Below are 20724 nucleotides of genomic sequence, written 5' to 3' on the forward strand. Positions count from 1 at the left end.
GCTGCCCTCCTGGCGTCATTTCCTGCATGACTTCTCATTCTAACTGAGGCACCAGTGATCTGTGGGTAAGCCACTGAGGAGGGCTTGAAAGGGACCCAGCCGCTGTGCTTGCTCAGCCCATGGAGCTGCAGAGCTTTACCTTGGGATCCTAGGAACTGCAGCCGTAGCTGAGTTCACTGGTGCTCATGGCACATCCAGCTCTTTACACGTGTACACCGCGAGGTGAGGAGTTGTGGGACCCCCGTCTTATTGATGAGTTCACCAAGCTTCTGAAGTGTTAACCTGCCCAGGGTACCCCACCAGTAATGGTCGGCAGAGCTGGAATTAAGCTGAGCGCTGCCTCCGAAAATTCCCACCTCCCTGATTGCCTCTCCCCTTCTGAAGGACAATTTCTTTTTCTTACTAGCCAAGAGGGGGGCTTGGCATCAGGCTTAAGGCTGTGTGGAGGAGCACTGTGGAGGCCTGGAACCTTCCTGCCTGGTGCCAGTCATCAGGCTTGTCTACATCTGGAGAAAGGCGCAAGGTGCCACTCTGCAGGGATGCCCCGCCCCCCGCTCTCCTGCAGGGCCTGGGGTCGCCCGGAGGCCTCAGGGGAGTTCCGGTAACTCCTGCAGGTGCCCTTCCACCCTCGTCTTCCAGAGACTGACTGCTGATGCTTTTCCCGGATGTCTTTCCACTGGCCACCTCCCATCCCCCTTTCCACACAAAAGGCACCAAGAGGGAACAACACTCCAGCCCAGGAGCTGCCCCGGGTCCCCGACTCCTCACTTTCCCCGACAAAAGCCCACCCATTCCTAACATGTCTCCCAAGAGCACAAAGCTGCCCCAGGACCAGAGTTTCCACCACCCGCACGGCGGCCTGCACACCGCGTTCGACGACCCTTCCTTGCATCGAGCCCGTGCCAAAGCTCGTAGCCACAACGACTAAAGACAGATCCACGTGCTTGCACGGCACGCGGCGGAGACGCGGGGCCCGCGCAGGCATCCCTGCGCCCACGCGCACGTGCACGCGGCCTCGGCCCCGCCCCCTGGCGACGCGGGGCGTCCCTAACGACCGGCCCGCCGCGCGGGACCTGCGGGAAGGCGAGCGCCCCTGCACTGGGAGCGGGTGAGGCGACTCGGCGAGAGAGGACACTCAACCCCGGGCTCCCCAGGCCTGGACTCGCCCTGCCTCCACTGCCGCCCGCGGGGCGTGGAAGCCCCTCCAGCGCCCTCGGCCCACCGGCCAGAAGCCCGTAGGGGGCCACGTCCTGGGCGCCCACGTTTCTTGCGGCGGGGAAGGGCCGGTCTGTACCTCCAGGAGGCCCCCCACCCACCCATCTGAAGAGGGACCCGTGCCTCCTCCCCTGCCACCGTCGCTGTCTGCGAACTGGCCCAGAGGCTTAGGGGCTGCGAATAAGGGGAGGGGGACGGTAAGAGGTAGGAAGGGGAAGGTCGTGGAGGAGAGCAGTCCTAGGTCCAGGGTCCCAGTCTGCACAGACAGGCTGACCCCCATCCCCAGCTCCTCCGGCTGCAATTCCTCCTGCGGGTCCGGAAGCTCCGCACCTCCCTCCTTCCCTCCCACGGCGTGCTGGTTTCCCTTGGTAACCAAGGAGCAGGAGGGCCTCCTCACCCCAGGCGGCTTGGCGGACGCACTCACTGGCCTTTGGAGCTGAGCTTCCCTGCTGGAGTGTCTGAGCCAAGGTAGGGATGAGGGGCGGGGAGCGAAGTCGCTGGAGCCCTTTTAAAGACAACAGACCTAAGTGGGCAGGGGTTGGGAGGAGGCGTGTGAAAAGTGTGCTGACTGTCCCACCCGGCCAAACACCAAGCTGGCTGGGCTGGGCTCTGTCAGAGGAACTTTTTGCCCCTCTTTTGTGATTCCACAAACTGGGAATTCCCAAATGGTGATTTGAGAGTGACTTGGCCTGAGGTAGTAGGGTCTGACCTGGTGGGCATGACAGAGATCAGAGGAAATGCAGACAAAAGTGCAGGGCCCTGAGGACAGACACCTGGGGAGGGCTCTCCATAGGGCATCCTGGGGTGAGGAAGAAGCTGGCTGAGCCGGCAAACGAAGTTCAGTCAGAGAAGTGGGTGGAGAGTGGGGTGCGGGTAGCCCATCAAAGCTGAGCCAGCCCAGAGGTGCACAGCGGTGCTCGCCACCTAAAGAGGGCTGGCACTTCTGCTTCTCAGCTAAGAGGAAGGGAGGTGAGGACAACTGAGGGCCAGGGGTGTGATGAGCAGGAGAGAGGGCTCCTCCCCAGCATCTTCAACATTCACATTTGTGCAGGTGAGAGGAGCTTCTGCCCAAAGTGGTGTCGACGAAAATAATCCATAACCAATCTATAAATGAAAATCTGGGTGAGTTTATTCTGAGCTGAAATCTGAGGACTATGGCCCAGGGCCTTTCTTCCCAAAGGAAGAAAGGGCACCAAGGAAGTGAGGTGCACAGAGTGGTTACATACCCCCATACAGGATGTTTCACATATGATTGAAATGTCCCTCCCCCAATAGTCACAAGACTGCCCTGTCAGCACAGCACTTGATGGACACAGCAGGTAGTGGGTCTGCTATCTCAGAGGGAGGGTGTAGCAGGAGGCAAGTCTATTGTCTTGAGCTGGGGTCACAGGTGAGCGCAGCAATCAGTTTCTAGCCTAAGGAAAGATGCTTATCCTTAAAGAAATGCCAACGTTGGAAGGGAGAGGGAAGTTGCACCTTTATCTCAAGGGCCTTTGCTCTTGCCATAGGGAATCTCTAAAGCAGATATACAATGCATGCTCAACGGCCTCGGTCAGGCCCTTTTGGAAAGACAAGGTCAGGCTGAATTAGGTTTACACAAAATGGCTTCCTCATATACTCCAATATATCCTATTACTTGCCATTTTTATTTGTCAGTGGTTAGATTTAACTGGGGACTGTAGATGGATGGAGGAGATCTGACCCCTCCTCCAAGAGGCGGGATGTGCTAGAGAGTCAAGCACTGAGTCTTAGGAACTCGGAGGCCCCGCCTGAGCCATGGGGCAGGAGAGCACAGCTCTTCAGTATTCTCTTGGGTCTCAGGGGCCTCAAGCCGAGGGATACAGGCAATGATCCAGTTCTGTGGAAGGAGGCCATGCCTGGCAGTGGTTTGGGGGTGAGGGACTCTGAAGGCTGAAGGCTGGTGACCTGACAAGAGAGTTCAGGAGCTGGAGGAATTGGGAAGCCCCCTGGAAAAGAGCTGTCAACAACAGAGTCGGGGCGACTTAGGAAGCAACCTGAGCATCTCAGTATCGGTCCAGGCTTTCGTGATGGAAGTAAGGGAGAGCTTTGGACAGACATCAGCTCAAACCTCAGCTTTGCCGCTCACCAGCTGTGTGGCGCCCAGCAAGTTACTTAAGCTTTCTAAGCCTCAGTCTCCTCATCCGTGAAAGGAGGATAATAGTGTTATAATAACAATAGGAGTCCTCAGTAATAAATCTGAAGACTTAATAAACTTATGTAGGTAAGGCATCTAACATCTTCACAAAATTTGAGTGCTGGCTCTGGGCCCAGCACTGTATGAAATGTCTCACACACATCAGTTCCTTTAATCCTCTGGAGAATCTTACAAAGTAGGTACCATTAATTACTGTCCCTATTTTACAGATAAAGAAATGGAGCCTTAGTGAGGTTAAATGACTGGCCCAGGGTCTCACAGATGCTAGGGGGCCCAGTGGAGTTTGACCTTAGGCAATATAACTCCGGAATCCTTAGCCAGCTGCTATGCTGCCTCCTGCTGTGCACATGCTATTGGGGGCCTAGAACTCAATAAATCGTAGCTATATATGGCAAGGATATGGTTCCCAGAACACCTGTCCACCAGACACAAGCCACCAAAAATGAGGACAACCTGAGCCAGCCCTTATGGCCTAGTGGTTACAGTTCGGAGCTCTCACCACTTCAGCGGCCCGGGTTTGTTTTCCCCTCGTGGAATCACACCACCAGTCTGTCCGTTGCCATGCCGTGGTGGCAGCTCACATAGAAGAACCAGAAGGACTCACAACCAGAATATACAACCACGCACTGGGGCTAATGGGAGGGGAAAAAAAAAAGAGAGGAAGATTGGCAACAGATGTTAGCTCAGAGCCAATCTTTCCTTGCAGAAGAAAAAATGAAGAAAACCAGGCCAGATTGGGGCATCCCATCACTTTATTGTATCTGTGCTTAGGCATGTAGAGAGTAGACCTTAACACCTAACCCTCTGAGTTACAGCCTGAATGTGACTTCAGGACCCTGGGCCTGAGGACCAGAGTGGGGAAGTGTGGGGAGGAGGATTGGCCTTTCCCCAGGGATTGTGGTCCTGGGTTGGGTTAGGTGGATGCTGGAGACAGAGCATGGGAAGCCCAACAGGCCCATGAGACTGGCACCAGTAGAGGAGAGGTCACAGGGCATGTCCCCATTTTCCTCATCCAAGGGCAGGGTGTGCCCTCCAATAGGGACACCAGGTGGTGGCACAAGAGGCACTCACTCCTGGTGGCCCTGACCTTCTCTCTGGAATGTCACAGAGGATTCCTGCCCCAGAGGACCAGAGTCTTGAACATGCTTTTAGTCTTCAAACTCTAGGATTCTCTCACTGCCCCTTAGGTTCCCCAGGGAGAAAAGGTTCCAGAAAGGAAGGAGACCGCTCTGCCACTTCTGGGGCTGCCCTCTGTGGGCCCTTGGGGGCTGTCTGGGAGCCCCTGGGCCCTGGCTAATGAGTGTCTACCCTCCCCCCAGGCTTCCAGGGAAGATAGTGCCACCTACCACCATCCTCAGCTGCGGACTGGTGATGCCCAGGCCAGACTGAAGCCACCCTGTGAAGTAGGTGGAGTTATTTCCGGTCTCCTCCCCCTCATCCTCCTGCGGGCCCTCCCCACCTTCTCCCATGCAGTGGTACACTCTCCTTGCCCCCTTCCTAACTTTGCTTTTTGGATCTGAAACTCATTCACAATGAAGTGTGGATAACTGATAAGAGGGGATATGTATATATACACACATATATATATATATATATATAAATTTTTAAATGCTATTTTCTTTCTTTCTTTTCTTTCTTTTTTTTTTTTTTTTTTTGGTGAGGAAGATTGGCCCTGAGCTAACATCCATTGCCTATCTTCCTCTTTTTGCTTGAGGAAGATTACCACTGAGCTAATATCTGTGTCAATCTTCCTCTATTTTGTATGTGGGACACTGCCACAGCATAGCTTGATGAGCAGTGTGTAGGTCCATGCCCAGGATCCAAACCCACAAACCCCGGGCCGCCAAAGCAGAGTGTGCAAACTTAACCACTATACCACTGGGCTGGCCTCATATATAATTTCTGTATACTTAAATTGTCAGAGAATAATATATCACATGACTTCTACATTTTTTTAAAAGTTTGCTACATTAGTGTCAGCATATATTTCATAATTTATTCTGCTTTGTTTGACCTAAAATGAGATGCATTTTTAAAAAGCAGTTCAAAGTTAATGTATGGATATACACACACAGGCATGTATGTAATATTAAGATTTCATTTCTTTTAAATAAAACCACACATCTATGGACAGCTCATCTTTGACAAAGGAGCTGAGGGCATACAATGGAGAAAAGAAAGTCTTTTCAACAAATGGTGCTGGGAAAACTGGAAAGCCACATGTAAAAGAATGAAAATTGACCATTCTTTTTCACCATTCACCAAAATAAACTCAAAATGGATTAAAGACCTAAAGGTGAGATCTGGAACCATAAGGCTTCTGGAAGAAAACGTAGGCAGTACACTCTTTGACATCAGTATTAAAAGGATCTTTTCGGACACCATGCCTTCTCAGAGAAGGGAAACAATAGAAAGAATAAACAAATGGGACTTCATCAGATTAAAGAGCTTCTTCAAGGCAAATGAAAACAGGATTGAAACAAAAAAACAACCCACTAACTGGGAAAAAATATTTGCAAGTCATATATCTGACAAAGGCTTAATATCCTTAATATATAAAGAACTCTCGCAACTCAACCACAAAACATCAAACAACCCAATCAAAAACTGGGCTGGAGACATGAACAGACATTTCTCCAAAGAAGATATACTGATGGCCAATAGGCACATGAAAAGATGCTCATCATCGCTGATCATCAAGGAAATGCAAATCAAAACTACACTAAGATATCACCTTACACCCGTTAGAATGACAAAAATATCTAAAACTAATAGCAACAAATGTTGGAGAGGTTGCGGAGAAAAAGGAACCCTCATACACTGCTGGTGGGAATGCAAACTGGTGCAGCCACTATGGAAAACAGTATGGAGATTCCTCAAAAAACTAAAAATAGAACTACCATACGATCCAGCCATCCCACTACTGGGTATTTATCCAAAGAGCCTGAAGTCAGCAATCCCAAAAGTCCTATGCACCCCAATGTTTATTGCAGCACTGTTTACAATAGCCAAGACGTGGAAGCAACCTAAGTGCCCATCAACAGACGAATGGATAAAGAAGATGTGGTACATATATACAATGGAATACTACTCAGCTGCAAAACAGAACAAAATCATTCCATTTGCAATAACATGGATGGACCTTGAGAGAATTATGTTAAGTGAAATAAGCCAGCGAGAGAAAGATAATCTGTGTATGACTCCACTCATATGAGGAATTTAAAACTATGGACCAAGAACAGTTTAGTGGATACCAGGGGAAAGGTGGGGTGGGGGGTGGGCACAAAGGGTGAAGTGGTGCACCTACAACGTGACTGACAAACATTAATGTACAATTGAAATTTCACAAGATTGTAACCTATCAATAACTCAATAAAAAAAAAAAGATTTCATTTCTTTTAGGGGGAAAATGCATTTTAATGTAACAGGGATGAAAGCCTTATGTTGGGACCCCTGCTTCCCTGGGAGCAGGAACATCCTTTCTTCTTTCCTAGTGGAGGGTGAGAAAGTGTGGGAAGGGGACACACCGAGCAACTGCGGAAGAGCAGTGCACTGTGCTTAGAGGCAGGAGCCCGCCCTCAGGCCCTGGCCCAGCCCTCCTGAATGTCCTGGATGCCAGTCATTTCCTGAGCTGGTCTTCAGTTTCTTCATCCGCGCCTCTATTGCAGAACGGTTGTAAGACTCAAACACGAGAAGAGTTCTGAGAGGAGCCTGTAACATAGGTGCTGAGCACATGTAAGTTGCTGATACTGTCCTATGGCTGGAGAGATGGGAGGCGAGACTGGAGGCTCAGGGTGGTCAGGAGAGGAAGAGGCCACAGGAGTTAGATGTCAGACCCTGTGTATAATAACCTGGGTGTCTTTGGCTCTTCTCGGCCATCCCACTGAACTATTTCATCTACTGATTGAAGATCTTTCCCATAATTTCATTCCCCAAATTGTGAGCCTATCCAAATGGACAGGACCCTTTGGTCACAAAGGGGCAGAAACCCAAGTCTTAGCTTCAGCAAAAGGGACTTGTTAGAAGGCTGCCAGGTTAGGCCTCAGAACCAAAGGCACCGCTGAGGAAGCAGGCAGTTCTGGGGGCCTCGGGGACTGAAGGTAGCTGGTGCTGTCTCTGCCTCCACCAGGCTTCCCTCCCTCCCACTGCAGACAGGCCTTTTCCATGTGAAGGGAAACCACTTCCCATGGCAGGGGATCTGTATCCTTCAAGGACATATGTCCTGTCTTCCTCCGCTTGGACAAGTCCCAAGAAGGATTCTCTTTGGCTCAGGACTCAGGTGGCCACCCCTGGACCAGTAGCTCTGACCAATACAGGATACTCCTGTTGGCCAGAATCTATTATCCCAGAAGGGGCTGGGGAAGCTCAAAACACCCCTGAAGCAGGCCTGACGCTGGGCGAGGGATTAGAGATAAAGATGAGATGGAAACAGTCTCTGCCCCTCGAGAGCTCACAGTCTAGTGTGGGTGTGGGGAGAGGGTGGCCAATCGGATCATTGAAGTGAGCCACGTACTGGGGGCTGACCAAGGGAGGGGTTGTTTGGGGGACGGGGGATGAGAGAGGCTGAAAGACTTCAGAGAGGAAGTGGTACTTGAGCTCAGAACAATGACAGTCCCTTTCCCAGGCTGAGCCAGTGGGAAAGGCATTCCAGGCCGAGGGCACAGCCTGAGCAAAGGCTGGGCAGCATGCACCAGCCCGCAGTGTTCCAGAGACAAAGAGGAGTTTCTTTCAAACACAGCGTCCTGACACAGAGGACCTTCTATACTGAGTGAGGAAGCTGGGCTGTACCCAGTGGGCAGTGGTGAGCCATGGCCACTGTGGGAAGGCTAGATGTGAGAGGACCACACTGGATGACAGCCCCAGGTGCTGGGCGGCTGAAGCTCTGATCCAGGCGGACAGTGAGGCCCTGAGCTGAGGCAGCAGCATGAGGGGAGAGGAGGGCTGTTGGGATGGGAGGCAGAACTGAGTAGCCAGATGGGGGGGCCTATAGGAGAGTGGTGATGCCCCAGCTTCTGGTTCAGGCCCCTGGATGCATCCTGGTGTCCTCGGCCAAGGTAGGGAGTCAGGAGGAGGAGCCACCTGGGGGAGGCACTGAGTTCTCTTGGGGGGCAGATTGAGTTTGTGGGAGCTGGGAGGCCTGCCAGTGGACCTGAGTCTGGGCCTCAGAGGGGAGGTGAGAGCTGCAACCCATCAACAGGAGCGAGGCAGTGCTTCCTCACAGAACCCTGAGGGACTGCAACCCGGGAGGGGTGGCCAGAGCTGGAGGAGCCTGCAATGGAGACTGTTTTTTGAGGAAGATTAGCCCTGAGCTAACTGCTGCCAATCCTCCTCTTTTTGCTGAGGAAGACTGACACTGAGCTAACATCCGTGCCCATCTTCCTCTACTTTATCTGTGAGATGCCTACCACAGCATGGCGTGCTAAGTGGTTGCCATGTCCGCACCTGGGATCCGAACCGGCGAACCGAGGGAGACTTTTTGAGAACGATCAGAGAGGCAAGAGGAGAACCAAGAGAGTGGCAGCTGTGAAGCAGTTGAGAAGGGCAGGTGGCAGGCCCCCAATAGGGTCGCACTTTCTATCATCTTTATAACATTAGTAACAGGGAGGCAAGGAGTTCGTCTTGCTCATTATTTTAAATATACTTTGATATTTTATTAATTTTTTAAAAAACATTTGGAACTAAAATCCTCCTTAAAAGAATCCTCTGTGTCTAGTAATAATTTGCTTCCTAAAAATATTTTTGTAATATCTATTTTTAAAAAGTCAAGAAGTAATTAAGTGAAAACTATCAACTCCGACATTATGGGGCTAAGGGTTTAACATTTCCCTTACACGTGACATCAGGCCTGGTGGTATGGAGGTTTCTGTAAATGTGGCTAGCCGGAAGAGGCTCTTTTTTATAGCAGTCATGCACAGGGAGCACATGGAGCCACACTCGGCCCCTGCCTTGTGAGGAGGTGGCTCGGGGCCCTGAAACCCACCCTGGCTGCCGGCTCCAAACAGCAGAGGCAGCCAGGACCAGACCTCAGGAAGAGAGGCCAGGGCCTAAGACAATGAAGCACTGGGCTGTGAGACCAGGGGCAGCCAGTTCCAGAGAGCACCCGGCCTGGCCCCAGGGGAGGTTTCCCAACATTCGGCCTCCCAGGAGGAAAGAGGGGACCGCCTGCCAGGATGGGGAGGCTGGGCGGTGTTGTGAGAAATGCCTGGAGAGCCGGCTGCAGGGTGACACCAGCCAGGAATCTGTGGCCCTCAGCCAAGCTGGGTCCTGCTCCCATGGGTTGGCCTGCAGAGGGTCTTGGGATGCATCTGGGACCAAGGAGAATGCCCGAATGTTTTAGGTTAGAACTAGGAGGGAGCCCCAGGAGCACAGATGTGGCGCTGGCAGGAGCAGGGGTGGTCTGTTGTCTCTTTCCTCTTTCTCTTTCCCAAACTGCCAGGCTCCTCTGTCCTTCTATCCAGCCCCGAACACCACCACTGCCACCGTGCCCTTCGCATGTCCCCTCGACATGGGTAAGGGCCTCACTCACAGATACCATCTCAGGTCAGCATGCAAGGAACAGGTCTCCAGGGTGTCTTCTGCCCAGCCTAAGACCCCTGTCCTTCATCCTCCACACACCCCTCCAGTATTCTCAGATATCTCCACAACAGCCTGCATAGGAAGATATTATTATTCTGTTTTACAGATAAGAAAACTGAAGCTCAGATAAGTTAAGTAACTTGGCCAAGGTCGCACAGCAAGTCACTAGCAAAGCCAGAAATGCAAAGTCATCTGGCGCCTCTAAGGAGCACCCACTGCCAGCCACACCCTCTGAGGGGCCATTAGTTAAAAAGTACCAGCTGGTTATCCCACCATTCTGGACACAATCTGTTTGTGAATTTGCATTTGATTTGCATAAGGGTGTCACGGACACACAGCTATCTTTCGTACACTGCCCTCTCACGCTCCCTCACACACACACACACACACACACACACACACACACAGCACCAGTCTCTCCCTCCTTGAGATGCCTGGCTGGCTGGGGAACGCCATCTGGTCCCCTCCATCTGTCAAGGACACCTTTGCAGGTTCAGAGTGTTCCTTCCCACCGGCCACTACACCGTGCGCCGAGTCAGGGAGCAAATGTCAGGGGGAAGTGCTGGAGGAGGAGCTGCGGGCATTTCCGCCTGCAGACTCAGGGCAGGGGCTCCCCCAGCAAGGGTGCAGAGATGGACAAATGGGGCATCCCCAGTCCCAGATACATCCTCTGTCTTCTGTCTTCAGCCCCAGATTTAGCTGCCTTTTCGCCTCCCACGCCTTCCCGCTGCCGTCTGGAATGCAGGGACGCTGGGAGAACTGGGAAGACAGGGATGGGGAGACTGAAGGAGCCGGAGCCCTCAGAGGGGAAGAGGAGAAGGAGGGGGGCACCCTGGACTGGGCCTGGGTCCAGTTCCCCCTCCTTCCTCTCTCAGCCTGCACTGTCCAAAACAGTAGCCACATGTGGCTATTGAGCCATCAGACCTTTTTCATACTAAGACCAGGCTTAGTATGAAAAAATATACATATAATATCTCATTAATAATTTGTATGTTAATTACATATTTAAGTGATAATATTTTGGACATATTGGATTAAATATAAAGTTAATTTCACCTGTTTCTCTTTGCTTTTTTAATGTGGGTCCTAGAAAAACTTAAATACAGTCAGTCCCTGACTTCACCATGGTTCGCCTTAGGATTTTTCACCTTTACGATGGTGCGAAAGCCATTCGCATTCAGTGGAAACCGTTCTTCAATTTTGAATTCTGATCGGTTCCCAGGTTAGCGATATGTGATACGGTCCTCCCTCATGATGCTGGGTGGCGGCAGCAGCCGCAACTCCCGGTCAGCCCCACAACAGGTGAACAACCGACACACTCACAACCATTCTGTTGTTCACGTTCAGTACAGTATTCAATCAGTTACATGAGATATTCAACACTTTACTATAAAATAGGCTCTATGTTAGGTGGTTTTGCCCAACTGTAGGCTAATGTCAGTGCTCTGAGCGTGTTGGAGACAGGCCAGGCTAAGCCACGATGTTCAGGACCTTAGGTGTATTAAGTGCCTTTTTGACTTATGATATTTTCAACTTACTATGGGTTTATTGGGATGTAACCCCATCATAAGTCTAGAAAGATCTGTAGTATACGTGGTTTGCATTTTGGCCTGCATTATATTTCTATTGGCCAGTGCTGTTCTCAACTCCATCCTCCTGGTCAAGCCGTTACTGCTCTGTACAACACTTAGTGCAGAGGCCGGCCCTGTGGCCGAGTGGTTAAGTTCGCATGCTCCACTTCAGTGGCCCAGGGTTTCACCAGTTCAGATCCTGGGTATGGACCTAGCACCGCTCATCAAGCCGTGCTGAGGCGATGTCCCACAAAGCAGAGCCAGAGGACCTACAACTAGAATATATAACTTTGTACTGGGGGGCTTTGGGGAGAAGAAGAAAAAAGAAAAGATTGGCAACAGATGTTAGCTCAGGTGCCAGTCTTTAAAAAAAAAAAAAAAAAAGACGCATTTAAAAAAATACTTAGTGCAGGGAGCTGTTTTGAACTAAATGGTTCTTTTTATACCGCAATCTTTTGGCAATACACACGCCCTCCCCTGACCCTCAGAGGGGCAGTACAATGCAGGGTTAAGAGGGGCGGGCCCTGTGGCCTAGTGGTTAAGTTCAGCATGCTCCACTTTGGTGGCCTGGGTTCAGTTCCCCGGTGCGGACCTACACCACTTGTTGGCAGCCATGCAGTGGTGGGGACCCACATACAAAATAAAGGAAGACTGGCACAGATATTAGCTCAGGGCAAATCTTCCTCAAGCAAAAAGAGGAGGATTGGCAACAGAAGTTAGCCCAGGGAGGGAGGAGGGTGAAAGGGGTGATGGGCACATGTGTGTGGTGAGGGATAGTAATTAATCTTTGGGTGGTGAACATGATGTAATCTATACAGAAATCAAAATATATAACAATGTACACCTGAAATTTATATAATGTCATCAACCAATGTTACCACAATAAAAAAAAGAAGTTAGCTCAAGCTGAATCTTCCTCAGCAAAAAAAAAAAAAAGAGTATGAACTTGATAGACTGAGTTTACACCCATTCTTGTTATTTATAAGCTGTGTCACATGGAGCAAATAATTAACCTCTATGTGCTTTGTTTCGCATCAGAAAAATGGAAATAATACAAGTGCCTATTTCAAAAAGGCTTTTGTGAGGATGAAATGAATTAATATGCATAAAGAACTAAAAGAAAAATACGTCCAGCATACAGCAATTGCCCGTAATTGCTGGGCAATTTGGGGCTGCTCCTTGCTACAGTTCCATGTGCCACAGGATACCATGCCTCTTTGGATGCCCTATCGTATTCACTCCTCCCAAGCATCTTCTATGGCAACTGTTATCCTCCTTTTGCAAGGGAGGCATCTGAAACTCAAAGAGGCTCAGGGACTTGCCCGAGGCCACACAGCTCGTCAGTGGGATTTGTACTTGCATCGGTTCTACTCCAGAGACTGACCCTTAAGAACCACTTTGTGCTACCTCTCCTGGTAAATGCCCACCGAGACCCTCCAAAGTAACCTCTACCCCATCCTCTCGCTTCAGGTTCCCACTAGCATCAAGGACCTGCCAGTCTGAGAAACTGTCTGTCACAAGGCCATCACCAAGTGGCCACCTGCCCCTATTTTGCCAGTCCCCAGCATGCAGGAAACCGTAACACCACCATCATTGTCGGTCCCCAGCCGCTCCTCCACCTCCACCCAGGACCGGTCCTCCACTGCAGGCCAAGCTTCGAGCACAGCCCAGCAGCCCTCAAAGCCCACAGTCAATCCAACCCCCGTGAAGTCCAAGGGCCCGAATTCTGGGGCCAATGTACGTCGGATGCGCAGGATCATCGCTGAGGATGCAGAGTGGTCCCTGGCCATTGTGCCCCTCCTCAGAGAGCTCTGCATTCAGCACATCGTCAAGAACTTCCAGAGTGAGTCTGTCCCTGCATTGGGCAGGAGGGAGAAGGCCAGGAGGAGGGGAAGGTGGGTGGGGACTACCTGGAGATGGGGCCTCAGAGCTGGGTCCTGTGGCAGCCCCTGCCCTCCTACACAGTGTCCTCATCTCCACTCAACACTTCCTTCCTCCCGGGACCAGGACAGTTTCTCCTGCTGTCCCCACTTCCAGGCCCCACCAGACTCCCACCCACACTGTGCCCTCCATGCCTATGCCTTCTCCTCACCTTTCCCACTCTCTCCAGCCCAAACCATATCTACCTCCTCCTCCAGAAAGCCCTCCCTGGTTGATTGCTGTCCACTCTCTTGGAGTCTTCCATGGTGTGTATAGGTTCTTGGTTTGTTTTATACTCTATGCTCTGTAAATATTCATCCTTTTCAAAGACAAGTTGCCAACCTCTCCTACCAGCTGGGGAGCTTTCTGAAGGGGGCCATCAATTTGTCTACAGCACCTATCACCATCTACCTACAATATATTCGTATGTATATAGACACCTACAATAAGCCTCTCCTCATAAGAGGGAGAGGCTTCCTCCATTTGGTTCACTCCTGTATCCTCAGCACTTAGAACAGTGTCTGGCACATAGTAGGTGCTCAAATTTTTTTTGTTTTGAAATGAATGAATCAAATCAGATTGGGAGCCTCTGAAGTCAGGGGTTGTTCCCTCCATCAGACTAAATGATAACTGAGGCCTGGGCCTGAGATTCTTCCTCGGACTGGGAGCTCTTGAGACCAGATGCTAAGATGTCCACCTTCAGGCGGGAGCAGCCCAAAGCCAAGGGCTGTGTCTCCCTGCTCAGATGCTCCCTGAGAGGAAAGGCTGGGGCTCCCAGAGGCAGGGGAGGGTCTTCCCTTTCCTCAGTGCCCCCCAGGCAGGCCCAGCCCCGAGCACCATGTTCTGTTGTCCCAACACTGTGACTCCTGCTTTCCTTCCTCTGTTCCCAAAGACAACCCTATCCTGAAGCAGCTGCTCCCAGAGCACCAGCAGAAGGTCCTGAACCACCTGTCCCCTGACCTGCCGCTGGCTGTGACTGCCAACCTGATCAATGATGAGAGCTACTGGCGCCGCTGCTGCATGCAGCGCTGGCCTGTGTGCTACGTGGCCAAGCATGGCGGCAGCTGGAAGCGCATGTTCTTTGAGCGGCACCTGGAGAACCTGCTAAAGCACTTCATCCCAAACACCACGGACCCCGCGGTGATCCTCGACCTGCTGCCGCTCTGCAGGAAGTATGTGCGCAGGATCCAAGTGGATCAGTTCCTTCCGCCCGTGCAGCTGCCACCGCCACCGTGGAGTGGGGAACAGTCTGACTCGGGCAGCGAGGGAGAGATGGAGGAGCCCGCCATGGACCACTACCAACTGGGTGACCTGGTGGCTGGCCTGAGCCATCTGGAGGAGCTGGACCTGGTGTACGGTGTCAAGGACTGTGGCATGAACTTCGAGTGGAACCTCTTCCTCTTCACCTACCGGGACTGCCACTCCCTGGCGGCCACCATCAAGGCATGCCACACTCTCAAGGTACCATCCGCCTCCAGCCTTCCCCCACCTCCAATTCTCAGCCTCTCTCTGATTCCCTCTCCCCTTCCCTGCCTCCCCCATCACCATCTTCTTCCTCCTATTTCCTTCTCATTCATTCACCAAGTGTCCTTTCATGCACCCCACACCAAGCTGGATTCTGAGGATGCAGAGATGAACTGCCCTCCCAGTTCACCGACCATTGACTCATCCAACTAAGGTCCGCCCTCTAGACCCTGTCCTAGGTGCTGAAGATTCAGCAACGATCAAAATTATACCATCTGTGCCCTCTGGAGCTAACAGTCCGGTGGGATAAAAGGCACTAATCAGCAATCATATGAATGTAACATTGCACCTAGGATAGGGTTGCCAGATTTAGCAAATGAAAATACAGGACATCCAGAAAATCTGAATTTTAGATACACAATGAATAATTTTTTTAGTCTAAGTATGTCCTAAATATTCTGGTTGGAAGAGGGAGAGCCAGCCAGGAAGAAAAAGGGGACATGGCATTGTGTCATAGAGCCAAAGGAGGGACGCATTTCAGAAAGAGGGAGTGAAAAGCAACAGGGTGGGTTTAGCAAACACGGAGGTCACTGAGGGGGAGCTATGTCAGTGGAGTGCCGGGAGCAAAGGCCAGATCAGAGTGGTTTATGGAGAGTGGGAAGTGAGGAAACAGAAGGACTGTGCTCAGCTTTTTCAAGAACTTGGCTGTGAAGGAGGTGAAAGGTAGAGCTGTAATAAATGACAGGTTTGGGTTTTCTTAAGAAGAAACTTGCAAGTGTTTAAAATCAATGTAAAGCTCCATCTAATTGCAAGAAAGGAGCTGAATACAGGAGAGAGGCACAGGTTCATTGACCAAGGAAGGTTCCTGGGAAGGCAGGAGAGGTGGCATCTAGGACTGAGGTGGGGCAGGTGGCTCTGAGCAGAGGGGAGAGTGGATGTGGTGGGTAGCACTGGGTTTGTGTTTGGGATTAGGAAAATGAGGGGTTCCCATTCAATGGCTGGGGAGGCTGGAGGAGACGTACCTGTTGAAAGGAGGCTGTAGGGTGGCCTCCTGAAGTTTGAGGAGGCTGCAGAAGGTTGAAATAGTTGTTGTAGATCATGAGAGAGTATGTTGGCCAGAGAAACAGAGTTGAATTGGCACACAGCACTGAGGGCCCATTGGTGGTTCTGGTGGTACCAACCAGTCCTGTCATGTGACATTTTCCATCATGTCAGTTGCTTGGGCACAGACATGCAGAAAATAGAGTGGAGTTGATCCAGGATTGGAGCTTTGCCAGATAGATGCAATGAAAAGACAAGAGGGACAAATAACTCAAACTGGCTAAGATGTAAAGAAAGGAGAGGAGAGAAAGATAGGGAGACAGCAGAGAGGCCTCGAAGAAGAGGGAAGAATGGAACAAGCCCGTGAGAAGGAAAGGGGTAATGGCTCCCGTCTCCAGTATTCATAATGCTGGGCCTACCCCCTTTCTCTTATCTTTTTTCATCATCCCATCCATTTTCTAGCCAGCCCTGGTGGTCTAGTGGTTAAGATGGCACTCTCACCACCTCGGCCAGGGTTTGTTTCCCAGTCAGGGAACCACACCACCCGCCTGTCGTTGTCATACCAGGGTGCCTGCATGTTGCTGTGATGCTGAAAGCTATACCACTGGTATTTCAAATACCAGCAGGGTCACCCATGGTGGACAGGTTTCTGCGGAGCTTCCAGACCAAGACAGACTAGAAAGAAGGACCTGGCCACCCACTTCTGAAAAAATTGGCCATGAAAACTCTTTGAATAGCAGCAGAGCATTGTCTGATAGAGAGGATGGTGCAAAAAGATGGGGCAGGGTTCCACTCTGCTGCACACAGGGTCACCAGGAGAACTAGGGGCTGGAATTGACTTGATGGCACTAACGAAAAAAAATCTATTTTCTATTTCTCACCCTTCCCACTTTCTCCCCAGTTCTTATCCTGGCAATCTCCTTCAAAGAGATCCTCTCCTTACGCTGGTGGGTTTTAGCCATCTGAAGAGGGCACACTAAGGGGCTGGGGCATCAGACAGACCTGGATTCAAAGTCTGCCTCTGCAGCTCAATCACTGCGTGACTCGGCAAATGATGTATTCGCCCTCAGCCTCCATTTTCTATCTGTCAATGGAGAGAACTCCTACCTCACTGGGATGCTGAGGGTTAGAGATAATGGTTATGAAATGTTCTAGCAGCATGCCCAGCACATAGTAATTTCTTGATAAACAGTAGCCTTTCCCCTCTACTGCCTGCCACCAATTCTATACTGCTCTGCCATGCTAGGTAGGCCTGCCCCATCCAAAAGCCAGCCAGGTGGCCAACACCAGGTGAGCAGAACCTCAGGCCTCCCTGCGCCTCCCTTCGTTATCTGCAGAAGGTGGGCAGGCAGACAGATTATTCCTGGCTGCCCAGTACCGTAGACCCTCTACCTGCCCACAGATCTTCAGGCTGACCCGAAGCAAGGTGGACGATGACAAGGCACGCATCCTAATTCACAGCCTCCTGGACCATCCAACCTTAGAGGAGCTGGACCTGTCACACAACCTCATTGGGGACCGTGGTGGGCGTGCTGCCGCCAAGCTGCTGAGCCACAGCCGCCTGCGTGTGCTCAACCTGGCCAACAACCAGGTGCGTGCAGCTGGTGCCCAGTCACTGGCTCACGCCTTGGCACACAATACCAACCTCCTTTCCCTCAACCTGCGCCTCAACTGCATTGAGGATGAGGGCGGCCAGGCACTTGCCCACGCCTTGCAGACAAACAAGTGCCTCACCACGCTGCACCTCGGTGGCAATGAGCTGTCTGAGCCCACTGCCACACTCCTCTCCCAGGTGCTCTCCATCAACACCACGCTCACCAGCATCAACCTGAGCTGCAACCACATCGGGCAGGTGAGCCACCGCTCCTGGGGCTGGCAGGGCCAAGGAGAGGCCCTGGGGCCTTTGGAGGGTGGATGTTGAATCCAACAGCAATGGGGCACTTACAGGATAATTGTTAAGATCGCAGACTTTACCTCATTCCAATCCCAGCTCTGCCATTAAGCACTTGGTTAAGTTACTTAACTTTTGGGGGCCTCCATTTCCTCATCTGTAAAATGGGGATAATAACAGTATCTACTTTAAATGTTGTTACTGGGAGGATTAAATGTTATACTTGTAAAGCAACTAACCATCACAGGCACTGGCTAGGTTCTCAGTAATTGCTAGCTTTCACTATCACTCAGGGTTATATACTATGCTAGATACCCAATATCCATTAGTGTTCCTTTAATCCTCACAGTTATCTCATAAAATGTGTACTCTTACCCCTACTTTACAGATGGAAAATTGAGTCTCAGAGAGGTTAGTGAGTTGCCTGAGAGCATCCAGTCAGCAGAAAGTGGCAGAGCTGTGATTCAAACCCAGGACTGATTGAAAGCCTGGGTCCCTTCCAACAGACAATGTCTCTCAAATTTTCTTGACCAAGTCTCAGAGTAAGAAACGCAACTTACACCAACACCTAGTGAACACATCCATCAACATAATTGGAGTTTACTCCTACTGCTTGTGATATATGCTGATGTTTCCCTTTATATTCTATGTACTTTATTTTCTTTAATGCTTCCGTAGCCTATTAAGTTGACTTTGCAATGCACTATAGCGTCACAAGCACAGAACAGCCGTGCTCTACCTCCCACCATGAAATTCTTTCACACGGGGCCTGGCCCACCCAAACCAGAAGGGGCTGGAGCTGTGAGGACTATGGGGAGGACCCTCTGTGTACTCCAGTCAGGCCCCTGCACCCTCTACTCACCCTCCCCAGAGGACAGTCTTGCCCACACACACTGTCTCCAGAGGGGGCACTCTTGGTTACAAGTTAACCAGAAAATGGCGTAAACAAGAGGAATATTCATGCTGTCCCTAATCAGAAGCCCCAGGGTAGCGAGTGCTGGGGTTGGTAAATTCCTTGGGTCAGTGCCATTCTCTCACCACATGGCCGTGGCCTCTCGGGTGCTCCTCTCATGGTGCCAAGATGGCTGCTGCATCTCACATGGGGCCATGCTCAGAGGCAGAAAAAGGGCAAACGCCCCTCTCTTTCGTTCTTCCTTCAGTGAGAACCTTCCCAGAAGTCACTCCCTCCAAACGTCCTCCTCACATTGCATTAGCCAGATCTGCCTCACATGCCCAGGGCTGAACCAGACGAATGGGATTACCATCACTGCCACAGAGCCATGTTTTTCAAAGCATTGGGATTGAAAAATCAATTTAGTGAGTCTTGAGCACCATTTTTCTTATGGAATAGAATGGACTAGGATAGCATAGAATAGAAAACACCAGTGTGCTGCACAACTAGGTTAAATATTATTTTGTGAAACTTTTGTTTCAGTCGCCTCTATACACAAACGTGTGTGTGTGATCCCGGGAAGCGATGTAAAATGACCACTTCCCTTGTACTCCTCTCCCAGGACGGCGGGAAGCAGCTCCTGGAAGGCATGTCAGACAACAAAACCCTCCTGGGGTTTGACTTGCGCCTGTCAGATGTATCCCAGGAGAGCGAGTACCTCATTGGCCAAGCCCTTTCTGCCAATCGTGAAGCAGCCCGCCAACGGGCCTTGAATCCCAGCCACTTCATGTCGCCAATCACTGCCAAGGGCCCTGAGAACCCTGTGGGATAAGATGGGGGACAGGGTTGGGGCAGTGCCCCATCCCTCACTTCATGCCCCTGCCATGCCTGCTGCAGACTGTCACACTGGTCCAGAGGGAGGGAGATAGGGAGACCAGGAATATGCTGGGGTGAGTGATCAAAAGTTGTGTGGATAAAGATGTGAAGAGGGGGAGGGGCCTGGGATAGGGGAAGAAGGGGTATGAAGTGGGACCCAGCCCCCATACCCAGGGAGAGAGTATCACTGGACCCCTTGAAATGACCAACTTCTTCCAGCAATAGGGAAGGCAGAGAGGATTCTGAGGGACTGCGCCTGCCCAGGCTCTCGCACGAGGGCTGCCCCCTCCCTGACCACACTCCCTACCATTTTCCTATCGCCTCGACAGATCCTTAACCTCTAGACCTTCAAACACACACACTCTGTCTCTACACGCTCTTTTCCTCCTCTGGTTACAGCCGAGCTTTGCCTGGCTCTTCCACCCTCACCCCTGTAGATGCCACCTCCCTATTACTTGACCCTGCTTAAGTGATCCAGTTCTACAGGCCATGCCATCCCCTAATCCTCTCCCCCAACCTGGGAAGGGGGAAACAGAGGTGGCAGGAGTGGCTCAGACCCAGTGGCCTCCCCAGAGAGCTTCCCATGAGATGGCAGGGGAAGTGCCACGCTGGGAAGGGAAGTCCGTGAGTCATCTGCAACTTTATTATCCACCACTTTGATTTATACAATCTTTGCGCTTGGAAATCCACGACAGAAAGGCCACAGTGTGATGCACCCAATTGACAAAAACCTGTCTTCTCCCCAGCCAGGCCCAGCCCACCCCACAAGCCCTTGTCCACAAGACACATGGAGCCCTCCAGATACCTTCTATGAGTCCCCGTCACTCTGCAGCTGCCCACCCTAGGGCCACACCCACAAGAATCACATCAACCGATGGGGCCACGAGGACTGATGGATTCAGGCTGAGCCCCATCTTCCATCCCGCTTGCACTGAAGGGCCCAGAACCTCTAAACCCATTTCCAAAGGGTGGGTCATGCACTGCAACCACAGCCTAAGGGGCCTGCTCTCCGGGGACTCCTTCCAACAAGCAGGCGCTGAGCAGAGCACCAAAGGGGCCTTGGGAGTGACTGCATATGTGTGCCTGTCTGGGCAACCTAGAG

General features: G+C 51.4%; 1 protein-coding gene across 2 annotated transcripts; it reads left to right on the plus strand.

The window, feature by feature from the left end:
• The first annotated feature begins 1049 nt into the window (after nucleotides 1-1049).
• TCTE1 (t-complex-associated-testis-expressed 1) lies at nucleotides 1050-20716 on the plus strand. Of its 2 annotated transcripts, XM_014837476.3 has the most exons (6): nucleotides 1050-1683; nucleotides 4711-4794; nucleotides 13009-13381; nucleotides 14351-14919; nucleotides 17366-17815; nucleotides 19369-20716. In XM_014837476.3, the coding sequence occupies exons 3-6, from the start codon at nucleotides 13105-13107 to the stop codon at nucleotides 19576-19578; spliced, it is 1506 nt and encodes a 501-aa protein (XP_014692962.1). In that variant the 5' UTR covers nucleotides 1050-1683; nucleotides 4711-4794; nucleotides 13009-13104; the 3' UTR covers nucleotides 19579-20716. The 2 variants fall into 2 exon arrangements, with proteins under 2 accessions (XP_014692962.1, XP_070370949.1); XM_070514848.1 differs by lacking the exons at nucleotides 1050-1683; nucleotides 4711-4794 and having other exon boundaries at nucleotides 12965-13381.
• Nucleotides 20717-20724: the final 8 nt, after the last annotated feature.

The sequence above is a fragment of the Equus asinus genome, chromosome 8, assembly GCF_041296235.1.
Source record: "Equus asinus isolate D_3611 breed Donkey chromosome 8, EquAss-T2T_v2, whole genome shotgun sequence".
Classification (NCBI taxonomy): domain Eukaryota; kingdom Metazoa; phylum Chordata; class Mammalia; order Perissodactyla; family Equidae; genus Equus; species Equus asinus.